This window comes from Lithobates pipiens, unplaced genomic scaffold (genome assembly GCF_037356315.1).
Source record: "Lithobates pipiens isolate NorthernLeopardFrog02 unplaced genomic scaffold, aLitPip1_a1.2 Scaffold_6, whole genome shotgun sequence".
Classification (NCBI taxonomy): Eukaryota; Metazoa; Chordata; class Amphibia; order Anura; family Ranidae; genus Lithobates; species Lithobates pipiens.
The window spans coordinates 8,852,569-8,869,697 of record NW_027507881.1 but is presented as its reverse complement, the minus strand read 5'-3'; the positions used below and the strand labels follow the sequence as shown (position 1 = coordinate 8,869,697).

At 47.4% G+C, this 17,129-nt stretch overlaps 1 protein-coding gene across 2 annotated transcripts in view; it reads right to left on the bottom strand.

The window, feature by feature from the left end:
• Positions 1 to 16,644, bottom strand: part of LOC143958219 (immunoglobulin superfamily DCC subclass member 4-like) — a 194,486-nt gene extending 177,842 nt beyond the window's left edge. Inside the window, exon 1 of one of the 2 annotated variants that reach the window (XM_077467715.1) lies at positions 16,373 to 16,644. In XM_077467715.1, the coding sequence (XP_077323841.1) occupies positions 16,373 to 16,442 (70 nt within the window). In that variant the 5' untranslated portion in view covers positions 16,443 to 16,644. The remainder of the gene's footprint in view (positions 1 to 16,372) is intronic. The other variant, XM_077467713.1, reaches the window with a different exon arrangement.
• Positions 16,645 to 17,129: the final 485 nt, after the last annotated feature.

The following is a 17,129-nucleotide window of genomic DNA, read 5'->3' as shown; positions in this document are numbered from 1 at the left end:
ACAAAATGCAATTTGTAAATTAAGGTGTTTATTATTAAAGGTGAAAAAAAATCCAAACCATCATGGCCCTGTGTGAAAAAGTGATTGCCCCCTAAACCTAATAACTGGTTGGGCCACCCTTAGCAGCAACAACTGCAACCAAGCGTTTGCGATAACGTGCAATGAGGCTTTTACAGCGTCCTGGAGGAATTTTGGCCCACTCATCTTTGCAGAATTGTCCTAATTCAGTTACATTAGAGGGTTTTCGAGCATGAACGGCCTTTTTAAGGTCATACCACAACATCTCAATAGGATTCAGGTCAGGACTTTGGCTAGGCCACTCCAAAGTCTTCATTTTGTTTTTCTTCAGCCATTCGGTGGTGGACTTGCTGGTGTGTTTAGGATCATTGTCCTGCTGCAGAACCCAAGTTCGTTTCAGCTTGAGTACACGAACAGATGGTCGGACATTCTCCTTCAGGATCTCTTGGTAGACAGCAGAATTCATAGTTCCTTTTATCACGGCAAGTCTTCCAGGTCCTGAAGCAGCAAAACAGCCCCAGACCATCACACTACCACCACCATATTTTACTGTTGGTATAATGTTCTTTTTATGAAATGCAGTGTTCCTTCTACACCAGATATACTTGGACACACACCTTCCAAAGAGTTCCACTTTTGTCTCATCGGTCCACAGAATGTTGTCCCAAAAGTCTTGGGGATCATCAAGATGTGTTGTGGAGAAATTGAGACGAGCTTTGATGTTCTTTTTGCTCAGCAGTGGTTTTCTCCTTGGAACTCTGCCATGCAGGCCATTTTTGCCCAGTCTTTTCCTGATGGTGGAGGCATGAACGCTGACCTTAACTGAGGCAAGTGAGGCCTGCAGTTCCTTGGATGTTGTTGTGGGGTCTTTTGTGACCTCTTGGATGAGTCGTTGCTGCGCTCTTGGGGTAATTTTGGGCGGCCGGCCACTCCTGGGAAGGTTCACCACTGTTCCATGTCTTCGCCATTTGTGGATAATGGCTCTCACTGTGGTTCGCTGGATTCCCAAAGCTTTGGAAATGGCTTTATAACCCTTTCCAGACTGATAGATCTCAATTACTTTCTTTCTCAATTGTTCCTGAATTTCTTTGGGTCTCGGCATGATGTGTAGCTTTTAAGGATCTTCTGGTGGACCTTACTGTGTCAAGCAGCTCCTATTTAAGTGATGCCTTGATTGTGAACAGGTGTGGCAATAATCAGGCCTGGGTGTGGCTAGAGAAATTGAACTCAGGTGTGGACAACCACAGTTATAGTATGTTTTAACAAGGGGGGCAATCACTTTTTCACACAGGGCCATGATTGGATTTTTTTTTCACCTTTAATAATAAACACCTTCATTTACAAATTGCATTTTGTGTTTATTTGTGTTGTCCTTGACTATTGTTTAAATTGGTTTGATGTTCCAAAACACTTAAGTGTGACAAACATGCAAAGGAACAGCAAATGAGGAAGGGGGCAAACACTTTTTCACACCACTGTATATATTAATATATATATATTACTATATTTTATACAATTTTTTGTCTCCCCCCCCCCCCCCCCCCCACCACATGATATTGACCAGCAAGGTCCATAAAAGACATGGATGAGCGAGTTTGAGGTGGAGGAACTTGACTGGCCTGCACAGAGTCCTGACCTCAACCCGATAGAACAACTTTGGGATGAATTAGAGCGGGGACTGCGAGCCAGGCCTTCTCGTCCAACATGGGTGCCTGACCTCACCATTGCGCTTCTGGAAGAATGGTCAAACATTCCCATAGACACACTCCTAAACCTTGTGGATGGCCTTCCCAGAAGAGTTGAAGCTGTTATAGCTGCAAAGGGTGGGCCAACTCAACATTGAACCCGACGAACTAAGACTGAACTAAGACTGGGATGCCATTAAAGTTCTTGTGCGTGTAAAGGCAGGCTTCCCAGTACTTTTGACAATATAGTGTACATTGAATGGGCTCAGGGCACCTGCGTGTAGAAGCCTTTACTTGTGTGTCAGCTTGAGCTATTAAGCTCTGTAAACAATGTAAATAAACAAATAAAACATGTAAAAAGGAGTCTAAAAGCTCCACCTACTGGCTGGATAGAATAACATATTATAATATAATATTCATATGTAGTATATCATATTTACAAAATATTTTTAACCTGACCAAAATAAGGAAGGAAAATATAGAATATTTACAACCACTAACATCAACACACGGTGATAAAGTTAGTTACATGCAGTGCCGGGACAAGGTCATGCAGCGCCCAGGGCACAGATTCCAAACTGCGTACCCTTCCCCCCGCTCATGATGTGCAAGCTTAGGGGATTCGACATCCAGTGGACACTCGCTTGTCAAAATCCCAGCCGCTGTCATTACTCCCGTCAGCCTTGCAACAGAAGGAAGGCGCCCCCAGAAAACCATTGCGCCCAGGGCAGCTGGCCCTCCCGCCCACCCCTTTGCCGCGACCCCGGTTACATTAACCCCTTCATGACAGCTATACATATTATACCAATCGGACATAACATTATGACCACCCACCTAATATTGAGTATGGCCCCCTTTTGCTAAAACAGCTGTGACCCATTGAGGGCATGGACCCAAGGTCCCCCAGAGGAACATTGCCCACAGCATCACACTGCCTCTGCCAACTTTCCTTCTTACCCCCTTAGCACCGACCGTACGCAAATTTGCGTTCATGGCTTTAAGGGTACCTCTTTTTAGAGGTGACGGTTGGCTCCTTAGTGACAACAACTGAGCGGTTAAAAAATACTCGGCTGTTATCCTAAAAGGAGCGGGAGGGGACACCCCCCCCCCCCCCGCTCTTCTTTATCCTCCTGTCCCACCAGAAGACCCGGTCCACGATTCATCACAAAGTCACTTCCGGTTTACTCGGCTGCTAATGGCGCCAATTTAAAAAAAGAAAAATGACAGTATTCAGAATCACCGTTTTTGCCAATCTGAAACACTTTTAAGTGCAAAAGGAGGGATTTGGGATCTTTTAGACCACCGATCCCTCCATAAAAGGTACCTGTCACAAGGGATGTTTACATGGCAGACAAACGCATCCTTGCAAAAGCACACAGGTTGGAACCTAGCATTCGATGATCTCATTTACATTTAGCAGGGGCGTTGCTAGGGGATGGCTTTTGGGGCTATAGCCCCGAATCTGGGGCCCATTGCCCTGAGTCTCTCAGAGGGTGGCCTCTCTGCAGCCGGGCCTCGAGTGCGGTGGGAAGCACCAGAGAGCGGGCAGGAAGTACGGGAGAGCCGGACGGATGAGAGAGCAGAGAGATGTAAGGAAGGGGCTCTCTGGGGACCCTGATGTAAGGTGGGCTCTCCGGGGACCCTGATGTAAGGGGGGCTCTCTGGGGACCCTGCTGTAAAGGGGTTTCTCTGGGGACCCTGATGTAAGGGGGAGGCTCTCTGGGGACCCTGAGGCAAGGGGGGCTCTCTGTGGACTCTGAGGTAAGGAGGGGTTCTCTGGGGAATCTGAGGTAAGTGGGGGAGGCTCTCTGGGGACCCTGATGTAAGGGGGGCTCTCTGGCGACCCTGAGACAAGGGGGGCTCTCTGTGGACTCTGAGGTAAGAATGGGTTTTCTGGGGACTCTGAGGTAAGGAGGGGTTCTCTGGGGACTCTGAGGTAAGTGGGGGGGCTCTCTGGGGATCCTGATGTAAGTGGGGGCTGTCTGGGGATACTGAGGTAAGTGTGGGGGGCTCTCTGGGGATCCTGATGTAAGTGGGGGGCTCTCTGGGGATCCTGAGGTAAGTGGGGGGCTCTCTGGGGATCCTGATGTAAGTGGGGGGCTCTCTTTGGACCCTTATGTAAGTAAGGGGGCTCTCTGGGGACACTGATGTAAGGAAGGGGGCTCTCTTTGGACTCTGATGTAAGTGGGGGCTCTCTTTGGACTCTGAGGTAAGTGGGGGGCTCTCTGGGGATCCTGATGTAAATGGGGGGCTCTCTGGGGATCCTGATGTAAGTGGGGGGCTCTCTGGGGACCCTTATGTAAGGAAGGGGGCTCTCTGGGGACTGATGTAAGGAAGGGGGCTCTCTGGGGACCCTGATGTAATTGGGGGGCTCTCTGGGGACCCTGACGTAAGTGGGGGGCTCTCTGGGGACCCTAATGTAAGTGGGGGAGGCCCTCTGGGGACCCTGATGTAAGTGGGGGAGGCTGTCTGGGGATTCTGATGTAAGAAGGGGCTCTCTGTGGACCCTGATATAAGGGGGGGCTCTCTGGAAACCCTGATGTAAGGAGGGTCTCTCTGGGAATACTGATGTAAGGAAGGGGCTCTCTAGGGACCCTGATGTAAGGGGGGGGGCTCTCTGGGGACCCTGATGTAAGGGGGGAGGCTCTCTGGGGACCCTGTTGTAAGTGGGGGAGGCTCTCTGGGGATTCTGATGTAAGAAGGGGCCTCTCTGGGAATGCTGATGTAAGAAAGGGGATCTCCAGGGATCCCAATGTAATGATAATATATGTAATATACAGTATATATATATATATATATATATATATATATATATATATATATATATATACACACACACACACACACACACACACACACACACACACACACACACACACACACACATACACACACACACACACACACACACATTATATACATGTGTATGCCTGCCCAAGTGTATGACTTTCATTATTTCGCTGCTGTGGGCTCTAGCCCCAGATCCTTTGTAGACCTAGCAATGCCCCTGCCTCTTAGCCCGTTGGCACCGGCCGTGCACAAATATGCAGCCTCTCATGTGGGCCTTGGCACCGAGCAGCCTCATATTTGCATGAATTGGATGAATGGAGCTGCGCCGGGACAGTAACCGGCGGCTAACTGAAAGTTCCCGATCGCAACTTGCGATCAGGAGCTTTATGATCACGTGACAGCCAATCACAGCAGTCACATAAGCATAAACTCCGTCCCCACTTTCCAAGCCTCTTAAAGCGCCAGGAGGCGCTTGTATGATGAGGTAAAGCAGAACTAAACTCTCTCAATCCAGGTGGACTATTTTTTTATCCTTATGCTGCTAGCCAGGGCTGCTGTTAGAAATCATGGGGCCACGTACTAGGTACCTGACAGGGTACCCCCCTCCCCCGTCATAGTGCCCCTCCCCCCTCCCAATCATAAGCACTCAACGTATTCCCCACTCCGCACACGCACATATTCCAATTTTTTTTTATGTTGCGCGATATTTGCGCAATGTTTATGATAGCATTAGTTATAGAGCCGATAAATGCAATATATTGCATAATTTTTGGTAAAATTTAAAAAGCTGAGGTTGTGCCGAGTAAATTGATACCAAACATGTCAAGCCTTAACCACTTAAAGCGGAGGTCCACCCTAAAGTGGACCTTCCGCTCATTGGAATCCTCCCCCCCTCCGGCGCCACAATTGGCACCTTTCAGGGGGGAGGGGGGTGCAGGTACCTGTACAGTACAGGTATCTGCACCCACTTCCGGCATAGCTATCTGCGGAAAGGGGCGTAGATTACGCCCCTTTCTAAAAGTGCCCCGCTGCCTGCTGGGAAACACACGGATCCCAGAGGCAGCGGGACCATGCTTATTGCGCAGCACGACTCGCGCATGCGCAGTAGGGAACCGGGAAATGAAGCCGAAAGGCTCCACTTCCTGATTCCCATACCCAAGATGGCGGCGGCAGCACCTGAGAGACGATCGAGAGATCGGCTTCGGGTGCCGACATCGCGGGCGCGCTGGGCGGGTAAGTGTCCTTATTTTAAAAGTCAGCAGCTGCAGTATTTGTAGCTGCTGGCTTTTTAAAAAAAAAAAACGGCGGAACTCCCGGCGGACTCCCGCTTTAAGCCCCGGACCATTTAGCTGGCCAAAGACCAGAGCACTTTTTGCGATTCGGTACTGCGTAGCTTTAACTGACAATTGCGCGGTCATGCGACGTGGCTCCCAAACAAAATTTCCGTCCTTTTTTTCCCCACAAATAGAGCTTTCTTTTGGTGGTATTTGATCACCTCTGCGGTTTTAATTTTTTTGCGCTATAAACAAAAATAGAGCAACAATTTTGAAAAAAACGCATTATTTTTTACTTTTTGCTATAATAAATATCCCCCAAAAATATAAAAAAAAAAAAAAAATTTCCCTCAGTTTAGGCCAATATGTATTCTACATATTTTTGGTAAAAAAAACGCAATAAGCGATTATTGATTAGTTTGCGCAAAAGTTATAGCGTTTACAAAATAGGTGATAGTTTTATGGCATTTTTATTAATAATTTTTTTTTTACTATTAATGGCGGCGATCTGCGATTTTTATTGTGACTGCGACATAATGGCGGACACATCGGACATTTTTGACACATTTTTGGGACCATTGTCATTTATACAGCAATCACTGCTATACAAATGCACTGATTCCTGTGTAAATGACACTGGCAGTGAAGGGGTTAACCAGCGGGTGGCAGTGTAGGGGTTAAGTGTTCCTAGGGGCGTGTTACTAACTGTGGGGGGGTTGGGCTTTGTTTTAGTGAACACTGATCTCTGCTCCAATCACATGGAGCAGAGATCAGCGTCACTTGTTGCTAGGCAGAACGGGGAGATGCTGTTTACAACGGCATATCCTCGTTCAGCCGCCACGTGAGACGATCGCGGGTATGCCCGCGGCGATAGAGTCTGCGGGACCCGCGACTGGACTCATGGGGGTCCCGACCGGCACACGAGCGCGCTGCCAGCGGCACGCTCGCGATGGCAGGGCGGCATTTAAAACTGGACGTACTTGTACGCCAATATGCCTGCACATGCCATTCTGCCTGACGTACATCGGCGTGCGTCGGTTGGGAAAAAAAAAGATCAGGAGATATCCATTACCATTTACCACCAAAAGAAAGCCCAATATTTCCTGGAAAAAAACACGGTATAATCCTGGATACACACAATTTTACGAACGTCAAAGTTGCAAAATAGTGCATAGGCATTTACATTTGTTTTACCCTTATGCCCCATACACACAGTCGGACATTCTGGCAGCAAAATCCCTCGGATTATTTCCGAGGGATTTTGCCCGAAACATGGGTTGCATACACACAGTCAGACAAAGTTGTCGGAAAATCCGATCGTTCAGAACGAGGTGACGTAAACCACGTACGACGGGACTATAAAGAGGCCATTAGCCAATAGCTTTCGTCTCGTAATTTATTCTGATTATGGGTGGCACTTTGTCCATCGGAATTCTCTACACACGATCGGAAAAAGTCAGATCGTATTTTGTTGTCGGAAAATTTTCAATCCAGCTCTCAAACTTTCTGACGGAAAAAGTCCGATAGAGCCCACACACGATCGAATTTTCCAACAACATAATCCGATCTGACTTTTTCCGTCAGAATTTCCGATCGTGTGTATGGGGCATTAGGCGTAAAGGGGTTAAATTTAATTGTTTTATGTTTTTTTTTTTTTTTTAACATTTCTTCAGGGTCTTTCTGGTTTCTGGCCTCAGCCAAAATTATTATTATTATACAGGATTTATATAGCGCCGACAGTTTACGCAGCGCTTTACAACATTAGGGCAGACATTACATTACAATTCAATACAATACAATTCCATATAGGGGGAATCAGAGGGCCCCGCTCGTTAGAGCTTTCAATCTAGGAGGGATGTCTGTAAAGGAAATTTGTAAATTCTGTATATAATTGTATTCTAATTTGTATATATTGCCCTCACTGTGCACACGGCACTAATAATGTTTTCAGTACATGTTTTGCATTCTTTCGAGTCCTGATTAGAATTAGCCTGCCTATGTTACGCCCCTTGTTACCATAAACATGCAACTGTAATATTAATGTGATACCTACGTAATCATGTGTATAAAAACCTTCAATTGCATCAGAATAAAGCAGAACAGTTATTTGGAAAGATGTGGAGTGTATCTCTTGTGTCTGTTCCCTACTGCAGTAGTTATTATTAATTTGAGACCACTAATCAATATGAGGATAGGAGTTGCCTATCTATAAAATGTCCATGTCATGTCATACATCCCAGGGGAGGAGGGTCATGTCATACATCCCAGGAATCTTCATGGGAGGAGGGGCTTTCTCAGCTAAGCACACCCTGCTGCCTGCATGCCTGAGCTAACGGCAGGTGGATTCCAGAAAGTAAATGTTACATGAACCCTCTGCTCTTCCTCAAAATGGCTGCAGCCAGCAAGCTGGGGGGGGGGGGGGGGGGGGCTGTTTCAAATAGATTTCTCAGCAAAATAAAGCATGGAGACATGGATGGATGGGGGAGGGGGGGTGGGGGAGTTGGTTTTAAATATTAAAAATGAATGAAATAGCATTTTCAGCTTGCGGTGCTCAGATACAGATTAGTTCTGCTTTAAGGACAATGAAGACTGTTCATTCCTTTTTTGAGACGCAGAGGGGCCACCACAATCATTCAAGAGTCACATGGGGCCGCCAAGCCACGGGTTCCTAGAGCATGACAACGCCAGTGAATGTCACATGAGGAGGGAAATGATCCAAAGGATCTTTTCCATTACACTTCAGCGATGAGAAAATCTGTAATTTGTTTTACTCTCCTGAACAAATGTATACGGATGTATCCAATCTGCAGATGAGCACACACACACACACACACACACTATGATTGTAAATCGTATGACCCTCTGCAAGATAATACAAATCTACACGCAGATATACAGGAGAATAAAAAAGTGATGACTCAGCAATCTTTCCTAATCCCTATACAGGTGCATTGTGGCTACAAAATGGCCCTCTTGGGGCGAATCGCACCAAAACACGGCGCTGGAAAGGCGTGACTTTCCTGCGCCGCAGATAAACAAAATGCCCTTGCAACACCCTTGCGGGTGCCAATGAATTGTTAAGGGCACCCTAACGCATCTTGCAAATGCAGCACACATTTGTTGGCACCAAATTGCATGGTACATCAGTGGCATGCAGTTTGATGCAGTGCGTTCTGAAAAAAGTGGAGCTCGCACTACTTTTTTCCATGTTCCAGTGCGTTTTAGACTCGGTTCACACTGCTGCGACATGGGATCCAACTTGTGAGACCCCAAGTCTCATTTGTCATGCCAATTTCAATGTTTCCCTATGAGAGCCGTCGTAACTGACGCTACAGAAGTCGCTCCGACTTTAGAAAAAGGTTCCTGCACTATTTTGGTCTGAGTTGGGTGCGATCTCAGCCTTTGTAGAGGCTCCTAAATAGCATCCAAGTTGGAGGGCAAAGTACGACTTTGCCATCGCAGCAGTGTGAACCGAGCCTTAAAGCGGCACTTTACACACAACAATTTGATAAAAATAATGTTCTTTAGCAAGGAACATCCATTCCACATTAATAGTTATGCTGCCAAAATTAGTGTGTGCCGTAAATTGCCTCCAGCATCACCCCTGTTTCTTCTTGCTGGATGCAGCAAATTTTTCTGAAGCCCAGAGCCCCTGAGCAGCAGTGAATCTTCAGGCTGTTAGCAGATCGGCCTCTAGTGGCTCTGATTTTCAGCACAGTTCTAAAAAGAAGAAAACTAAGCATGTGCAGAGCAGGATGAGACACTGTGTTACTGGAGTATAGGCACTTATTTTTAATGTTTTACATAGATATACCTGCAAAAGGGGCGGGCCTGAAGTCATCTAGCAGGACTTAATTTATGCACTAAAGTTCCACTTTAAAGAAGAAGTATCACTTTGCTTGTGTAGAACCCTGGAGTTTAGGCAGAGTTGCTCCTCACAAATTTACTTGCCAGGAAAAATTATCCTGGTCAATTGTTAGAGATCTATTGATTTAGCCTCAAGTTTGACCTTGTTGCACTTTTCTCTTCTACCACTAGGTGGCCGAGTAATTAATGGTGCTAAATACGAGAAAGGCAACGCAAGGTCAGGTTATGGGTATATGGGGTATCTCAGCCAATGGGTAGGGGTTTTCTTGGATCCCTTGTCCTGCTGGGAGAACCTATATATTTGGGTGGAGTCAGGTGATCGGGGTTCTGTGCCACCTGGACGGCTGTCTGGGTGGACATGTGTTGTATTGCCCGGGGCTGATAGGCCAGAGATTGGGCCTATACCGGGCACATCTGGCTGCTAGGCTGTCTGAGGGCCTATCCAGAAGCAAGAGAGCAGCGTAGGGTAGGGATTGTGGCTTTGCAGTCCAACCAGAAGTGACGGTTCTGCCGGCCCGGAGAACCTGTCGTGGTCGGAGGTAGAGGGGAAGCTGTCCCAAGTAAGGGACCAAACACCTTATTACCAGGGACCACAGTGAGTAGCCGAAGTACCGGAGCAGAATTCTCACCGAACGGGCACAGTGGAGAATCGGGAAACTTCAGACGGTGATCAAGTCAGGGACCCGGCCAGCGGAGGTGACAAGGAAACTTTGTGTGTCAAGCCAGGGACTGAGCAGGCCATTGGGGTGAAGCTTGAGAAGCAGCTGGAGTGCCAAGCTAGGGACCCAGCACAGAAGAGGGGGCGGCGCTTGAGGAAGATACTACAGTGAAGATTGAAGGAGCTCAAGGGATTCAGTGGCAGTGAATACGAGGGTCTAATGAGAGACCGGTAGCTCAGTGGGCTGAAGGACTACAAGAAGAGATTGTAGTGGAAGATAAAGGAACTGTTAAAGTGGTTGTAAACCCTTACAAACCACTTTGACCTACAGGTAAGCCTAGATTAAGGCTTACCTGTAGGTCCAAGCAATATCTCCTAAACCTATATGGTTTAGGAGATATTTGCCCGAAAACGGGCACCACTGTCTACGGCGCATGCGCCATAGACAGCGGCGCGCAGGCGCACTGAACGCGATAGTTCCAAAAATGGAGCTGCCGCATTTGTCGACTCCTGTGCGCATGCGCGGGAGTGACGTCATCGCGGCTTCGCCGAATGACAGCGGCGGAGCTGCGAGACGCCACCAGCAAGATGGATGCGGCAGACTACAGGGGACAGCGGCGACTTCGCTGGCTCCTGTGTCAGGTAAGTGACACATAATGGGCTACTATGCGATGCATAGTAGTCCATTATGCTTTACCTTTGCAGGGAAAAAAAGAGGAAGTAAACTCATCAGGGATTACTTCCTCTTTAAACTTCAAGTTAGGAAGTGTTAAAGACTGTTGCCATAGGAGACAGCATTCCTGCACTTGCAGATGTGTCATTTTGCTGGATGCTTTTCCGTGCATGGCTGTCTACCTGAGCTATGAGTAAACGCGTCAGCATTTTTGTACCCTTTTCCTTTGCTGTGGATTATTTGATGTGATGTGACCCTCGACTTTTAATAAAAACACAGAATTTTAAGTCTTTTTCCGGTGTGCGGCTATCCAGAGTTTTTTCCTGCTATTGCATGGCTGTCTACCTGTTGAAGTCTCTGAGTCTGCCAATTGAACTTCAGAATACCTAAGGGTGTCCTTGCCCTAACCCTCTTTCCCCCCCAAAAAAAAATTGTTAAGAGAAATAAACTTTTTGCATTCAAGAAGTGTCTGGCACCCAATGACTTTCACCATCTTTGCACCCATTATTCATTACAACCAACTAATACAGAATGATGTCATATATCTCTGGCCCTGGAGGTTCTCATTAGACAGAAGGAGGCCTGGGATCTTGCATTAATAAGTTCCAGATGGGACAAAGTACATGTATTATTTTGTTCCATCTTTCTAGGTGCCCTGTAACACTAGCTTTGATGTCAGAAAGGGCTCCCCCCCCCCTTGACTGCCTGACATTGCAGCTAGCAAGTAGACAATTGCTTTGCTGAGAACCCCCAACCCACCACATTATTTGTGCCGGTGGTTGGGAGTCATCCGACTTTGTATTGCATTTATAATACATTTGCAGAGCGATTTGTCCTGCAAAATATATGCATGTACATTCGTTCTGTGAATGTTACAGGACTATTTCATCTCCAGGCCGGTTGAGGATAGATTTACCAGTCTCTTTCTCTACAGCCAGACGGCGGGTGGAAGGGGTTCATGTGCTAGAACCAATCTCCTTGCAATGCTGCCAGAGGGAGGGAGAGAAGGAGAAGCTGGTAGGGCTGTAGGAGAAGACAGAAGAGGATCGGTGTCTGTATTAGCATCAGCAGGTGCCTGGCCCCCACTTTTGAACTGGTGGGGCCCGGGCCCAGTACAGGAGGGGGCTGGCTGTACTGCCTTATCAGCAGCCCTGGTTGCACTGCAAGCACACTGTGTGTTTTAGCACATTCCACAAACAAGCGCAGAAACACAGGTTTCTGCTTGCGGTCCCTGAATGGGACATAAAGTACTGTAACCTGTAGACAGAACCATTTTTATCTGCCTACCTAAAAAAGGCCCCCCTCCCCTCTGGCCGAAAGTGACTGAGGACATAGATTTATCAGTCCCTTTCTCCACAGCCTCAGCTGCACAGATAAATGAATAGGAAGTCCTCTGAGGCTTCTTGCTCATTTACAAACTGGAGCAAAGCAAACAGTTTACTATGCTTCAGTGATGACTGGACACAGGAGTGATTGGTACCGATCGCTCCATGTGTTCATTCAGGAAAAGAAGGGGCTAATAAATTACATCTCCCTCTGTGCTCACAGCAGCTGCCAGCGGATGAGGAGAGAAGGGGCACACAGGTGGGCCCAGACGGCAGATGGAAGGGGAGCATGTGCTAGATCCAATCTACTTGCAATGAGGGAAGGAGAGGAGGAGAAGCTGGCAGTGCTGCAAGGGGAGACAGAAGAGGATCGGTGTCTGCATAAACCACTTCCAGACCGCCGCACGCCGATGTACGTCCCTACTTTGGGGACAGATATCGTTGTTATAGCAGCAACTAGCTGCCATAACCCTGGTATCCCTGTGTTCAGCCGGCGGTCCGGTACAAGATAAAAGCGGTCTCTGCGGCGAATTCGCCGCAAGATCACTTTTATCGGTGGCGGGAGTGGGCCCCCCCCCCTTCCCGCTGCGATTTGGTGCCCTCCGCCACTTACCGGAGCCGTCGGCAGCAGCGGAGGCGATTACGTCTGTCCCCTGGGCTGACATGGAGTCGAGTGAGGGGAAGATGGCCCCCACCCGTCTCCATTGCATTTTAGTGTAAATATGAGATGTGAGGTGGTTTTGACCCCCAGATCTCATATTTAAAAGGTCCTGTCATGCTTTTTTTCTATGACAAGGGATGTTTACATTCCTTTTAATAGGAATAAAAGTAAAAGGTAAAATAAATAAGAAAAAATAAAAAATTTTTAACGCGCCCCGTCCCGCCGAGCTCGTGTGCAGAAGAAAATGCATACGTGAGTAGAGCTGGCATATGAAAACAGTGTTCAAACCACACATGTGAGGTATTGCGGCGATCGGTAGAGCGAGAGCAATAATTCTACTCCTAGACCTTCTCTGTAATGCAAAACATGCAACCTGTAGAATTTTTTTAAATGTCGCCTATGGAGATTTTTAAGGGTAAAAGTTTGTCGCTATTCCACGAGCGGGCACAATTTTGAAGCGTGACATGTTGGTTATCAATTTACTCGGCAGAACATTATCTTTCACAATATAAAAAAAAAATTGGGCTAACTTTACTGTTGTCTTACTTTTTAATTAAAAAATGTGTATTTAAAAAAAAAAAAAAAAGTAAGATCGCTGTGCAAATACAGTGAGACAGAAAGTATTGCAACGACCGCTACTTTATTCTCTAGGATGTTAGAAAAAAATGTATAATGTCTGGGGGTTCTTAGTAAATTTCTAGCAAAAAAAAAAAAACAGTTTTTAACTTGTAAACACCACATCTAAAAAAGAGGCTTGGTCTTAAAGTGGTTAAGACCAGTGGCAGCCACTCATTAGGGGAGCACGGGTGCCACCCCCCAATCCATACGTCCAGACCCTAATCTACATGCAGGGTGCCAGATGCATGGATTTCAATGTTTTATTTTTTTATTTTTTTAGAAGCACAAAAACCTTCAAGAAAAAGGGTGGGGTCAGTACTTCTCTCCAGGGCCAGAGTGCACCCCCATTCTCTAGCCTCTATTTCTCTTTCTATCTTTCATTCTCTCTCTCTCTTTTCTTTCAACTTGAATTTACTCCTAAGGGCCCATGGACCACTTGTGGCCCCTGGGTCAATTCGGAGGTTAAACTAGTAGGGTGCATATAGTAATGGTAACAAGGGGGGGGGATCCTCCCCCCATGGCTACACCTGCGCACCACCTAGAAGTTTTCTTCCTTTTTTTCGGTTTAGGTTTGACCATACTATATACATCTAAAATGAGGACAATGATTCGCAAATCCTCACATAAATATAAGATACTTTGTGATGTAACCGAATCATAACCGATCTGTTAAATGTACAATGACTCCCTACTACAATGCAAACGGCCGATCTGGTACTTGTTAAAAATCTTCTAAATAAGAATATTGGAAAAGAAAAAAGGGGTGGGCTCGGGGCACAGATCGCTGTGCCCTGAGCCCACCCAGTTGTGTGATATTAGCGAATTAATATTCACTAATGTCTACCTGTTTCTCCTTTTTTCCCACCTGTGTCCTGGCCGTCGCTTCTCCTCCCAGCCAATCGGGTCTTCGGACTCCCGGCCAAAGGGGTCTCAGGACCTGCTTCCTGATTGGCCGGGAGTCCAAAGACCCGATTGGCTGGGAGGAGAAGCGATGGGGGAGACGGAGGGCGGAAGTCTTCAGCCACGATCTGCATGGGGTAAGTGCAGGGCTGACAGGGGGCCTGGCAGGCCAGAGGGCAAGCGAGCAAGCCAGCGACCAGGGGAGAGGGTGTAGGTATGGTGTGTGGTGGTGGGCTTTAGTGACGAGGGGGGTAGTGCAGGGTGGCGGGCTGGAGTGACGGGGGGAGAGGGGATGTCTGTGGTTAGGTCTATCTGCCCCCCCCCCCCCCCGACCGATGGAGCACCAGCCACCACTGTTTAAGCAGGACAGCCAGTTTTGGTCCGGTGTTCGCCCCTTGTAGAGCTCACGAACGGCTGTTCATGTTCGGAGACTTTCGGCGTCTCCTTTGTCATCCGTACTGCGCAAGCGCTGCGCCTGTGCAGTATAGGGTGGTCACTATCCGATGGGGGGACAGTTCTCGACAGGACACCGGCCCTCCTGCTCAGCAGGTGCCTGGGCCCCACTTTTAAACTAATAGGGCCCAGTACAGGAGGGGGCTGGCTGTACTGCCTTATCAGCGGCCCTGATTGCACTGCAAGCACATTGTGAGTTTTAGCACATTTTTTACACATTCCATAAGCGAGCGCAGAAATGCAGGTTTCTGTGTGCAGCACTGAATAGGGACTAATGTACTGTAACCTGTAGACGTAACCATTTTTATTTGGGGGTTCCCTGAGACCCCAAAATGATTTAAGGGATTTCTCTGGGGGTAAAAAAAAAGTTGGGAAAGCCTGCTGTAGACAAAATGCTCCATGACCAGCATGTATGAGGTATCAGCAGATATATAACTGATCAATATAGTGATCGGAGAGGATGAAAATGATACAAATGAGTACAAAGTGATAAAAGAGGTAGAATAAAATAATACAATTATTACACAGAAATTAAAGAGGAAAGCAACAACAAAATCCCTCTAAAGATTGGAGAGTAAAATATTACAATGAATACAAAGTGATAAAAAAAAGGTAGAATAAAATGATACAATTAATACAAAAGTGATAGAAAAGGTAGAATAAAATAATACAATGAATACAAAGTGATAGAAAAGGTAGAATAAAATAATACAATGAATACAAAGTGATGAAGAGGAAAGCTGCAAACACAATTCTTATAAAAAGATTGAAGAAAAAGAATAAAATGATACAATGAATACAAAGTGGTGGAAGAATAAAATGATACAAATATTCCATAGTGGAATAAAATGACACAATGTATCAGAAGGAAGACCCTTCTATCTCTTTGTCTCCGCTGATTTTCTACACATTGGGATCTGACAGATAAAAAACCATCACAAGTATAAAGACAAACAAATCCGATCTAAATAAACAAATAAACAAATAATCTTCCATCCATCTAAATCCAATCCCGGCCAAGCCAACCATGTCTGCCCTGATCGGTCCCTGTGTCACATTATCGATACATCTATAAATAATCAGCGCAGCAGAATGGTATAAACTGTCAATAGGATTGATCAATCAGCCTGTCACTACAAATCTGTCATCAATCAGCACCAGACAGATGGGGGTATCGATAGATAGATATTCCCTTTAGCATGTCGGGGGTCTGGGTGAGTTATTTTTTGGGATGGATTGGGGGGGGGGGGGGGGATTCAGGGAATGTGTGCTAGTCTACTACACCCAGCTGTCCCTGGCAGAGCCGCATGTGATCTGCAGCAGAGATCCGACCTGGCATGGGTGATGGTGCGGCATTGTATAGGGATAGGGGGAGGGGGTCATGTCAGAGATGCAGCCCCCCCCCCCAGATGATCACAGCCCCCCCCCCCCCCCGGATCACAGCACTTACCTGCAGCCACCACCAGGACACAGCCTGCCCAGTGCAATCCCCACAGCAGTGCCAGCCTTCCCAGCGCCATGTAGTGTGCCCAGCCCCTGCACCCCTCTCTCACCAGCCCCGGGATGCAGAGAGGGGCTCCCCGGCCCTCCACTCAGCCGCCATCTTGGACAAGTTTTTTTTTCCTCTCCTCTCTCCCCTTTTTTTAACCCCCTTTATGTTTATTTAGGCAGCTGGGATGTGAGTGTCCTTCTGCTGCCATCTATTGGTTACTGAGCCAGTCTGAGGACATCTCCATGTCTGAGAGCAACAAAGGAGGGGGGAAATGTGAGAGAGAGGATGGGGGCACATGTGTGAGAGAGGATGGGGGGGACATGTGTGAGAGAGGATGGGGGGACATGTGTGAGAGGGGATGGGGGGGACATGTGTGAGAGAGGATGGGGGGCAAATGTGTGAGAGAGGATGGGGAACATGTGTGAGAGAGGATGGGGGGGGGGGAGATGTGAGAGAGAGGATGGGGGGGCATGTGAGAGAGAAGATGGGGGGACGTGTCAGAGAGGATGGGGGAGACATGTGAGAGAGAGGATGGGGGGCAATTGTCAGAGAGGATGGGGGGGACACGTGAGAGAGAGGATGGGGGGACATGTGTGAGAGAGGATGGGGGGGACATGTGAGAGAGAGGATGGGGGGGACATGTGAGAGAGAGGATGGGGGGAGATGTGAGAGAGAGGATGGGGGGACATGTGAGAGAGAGGATGGGGGACACGTG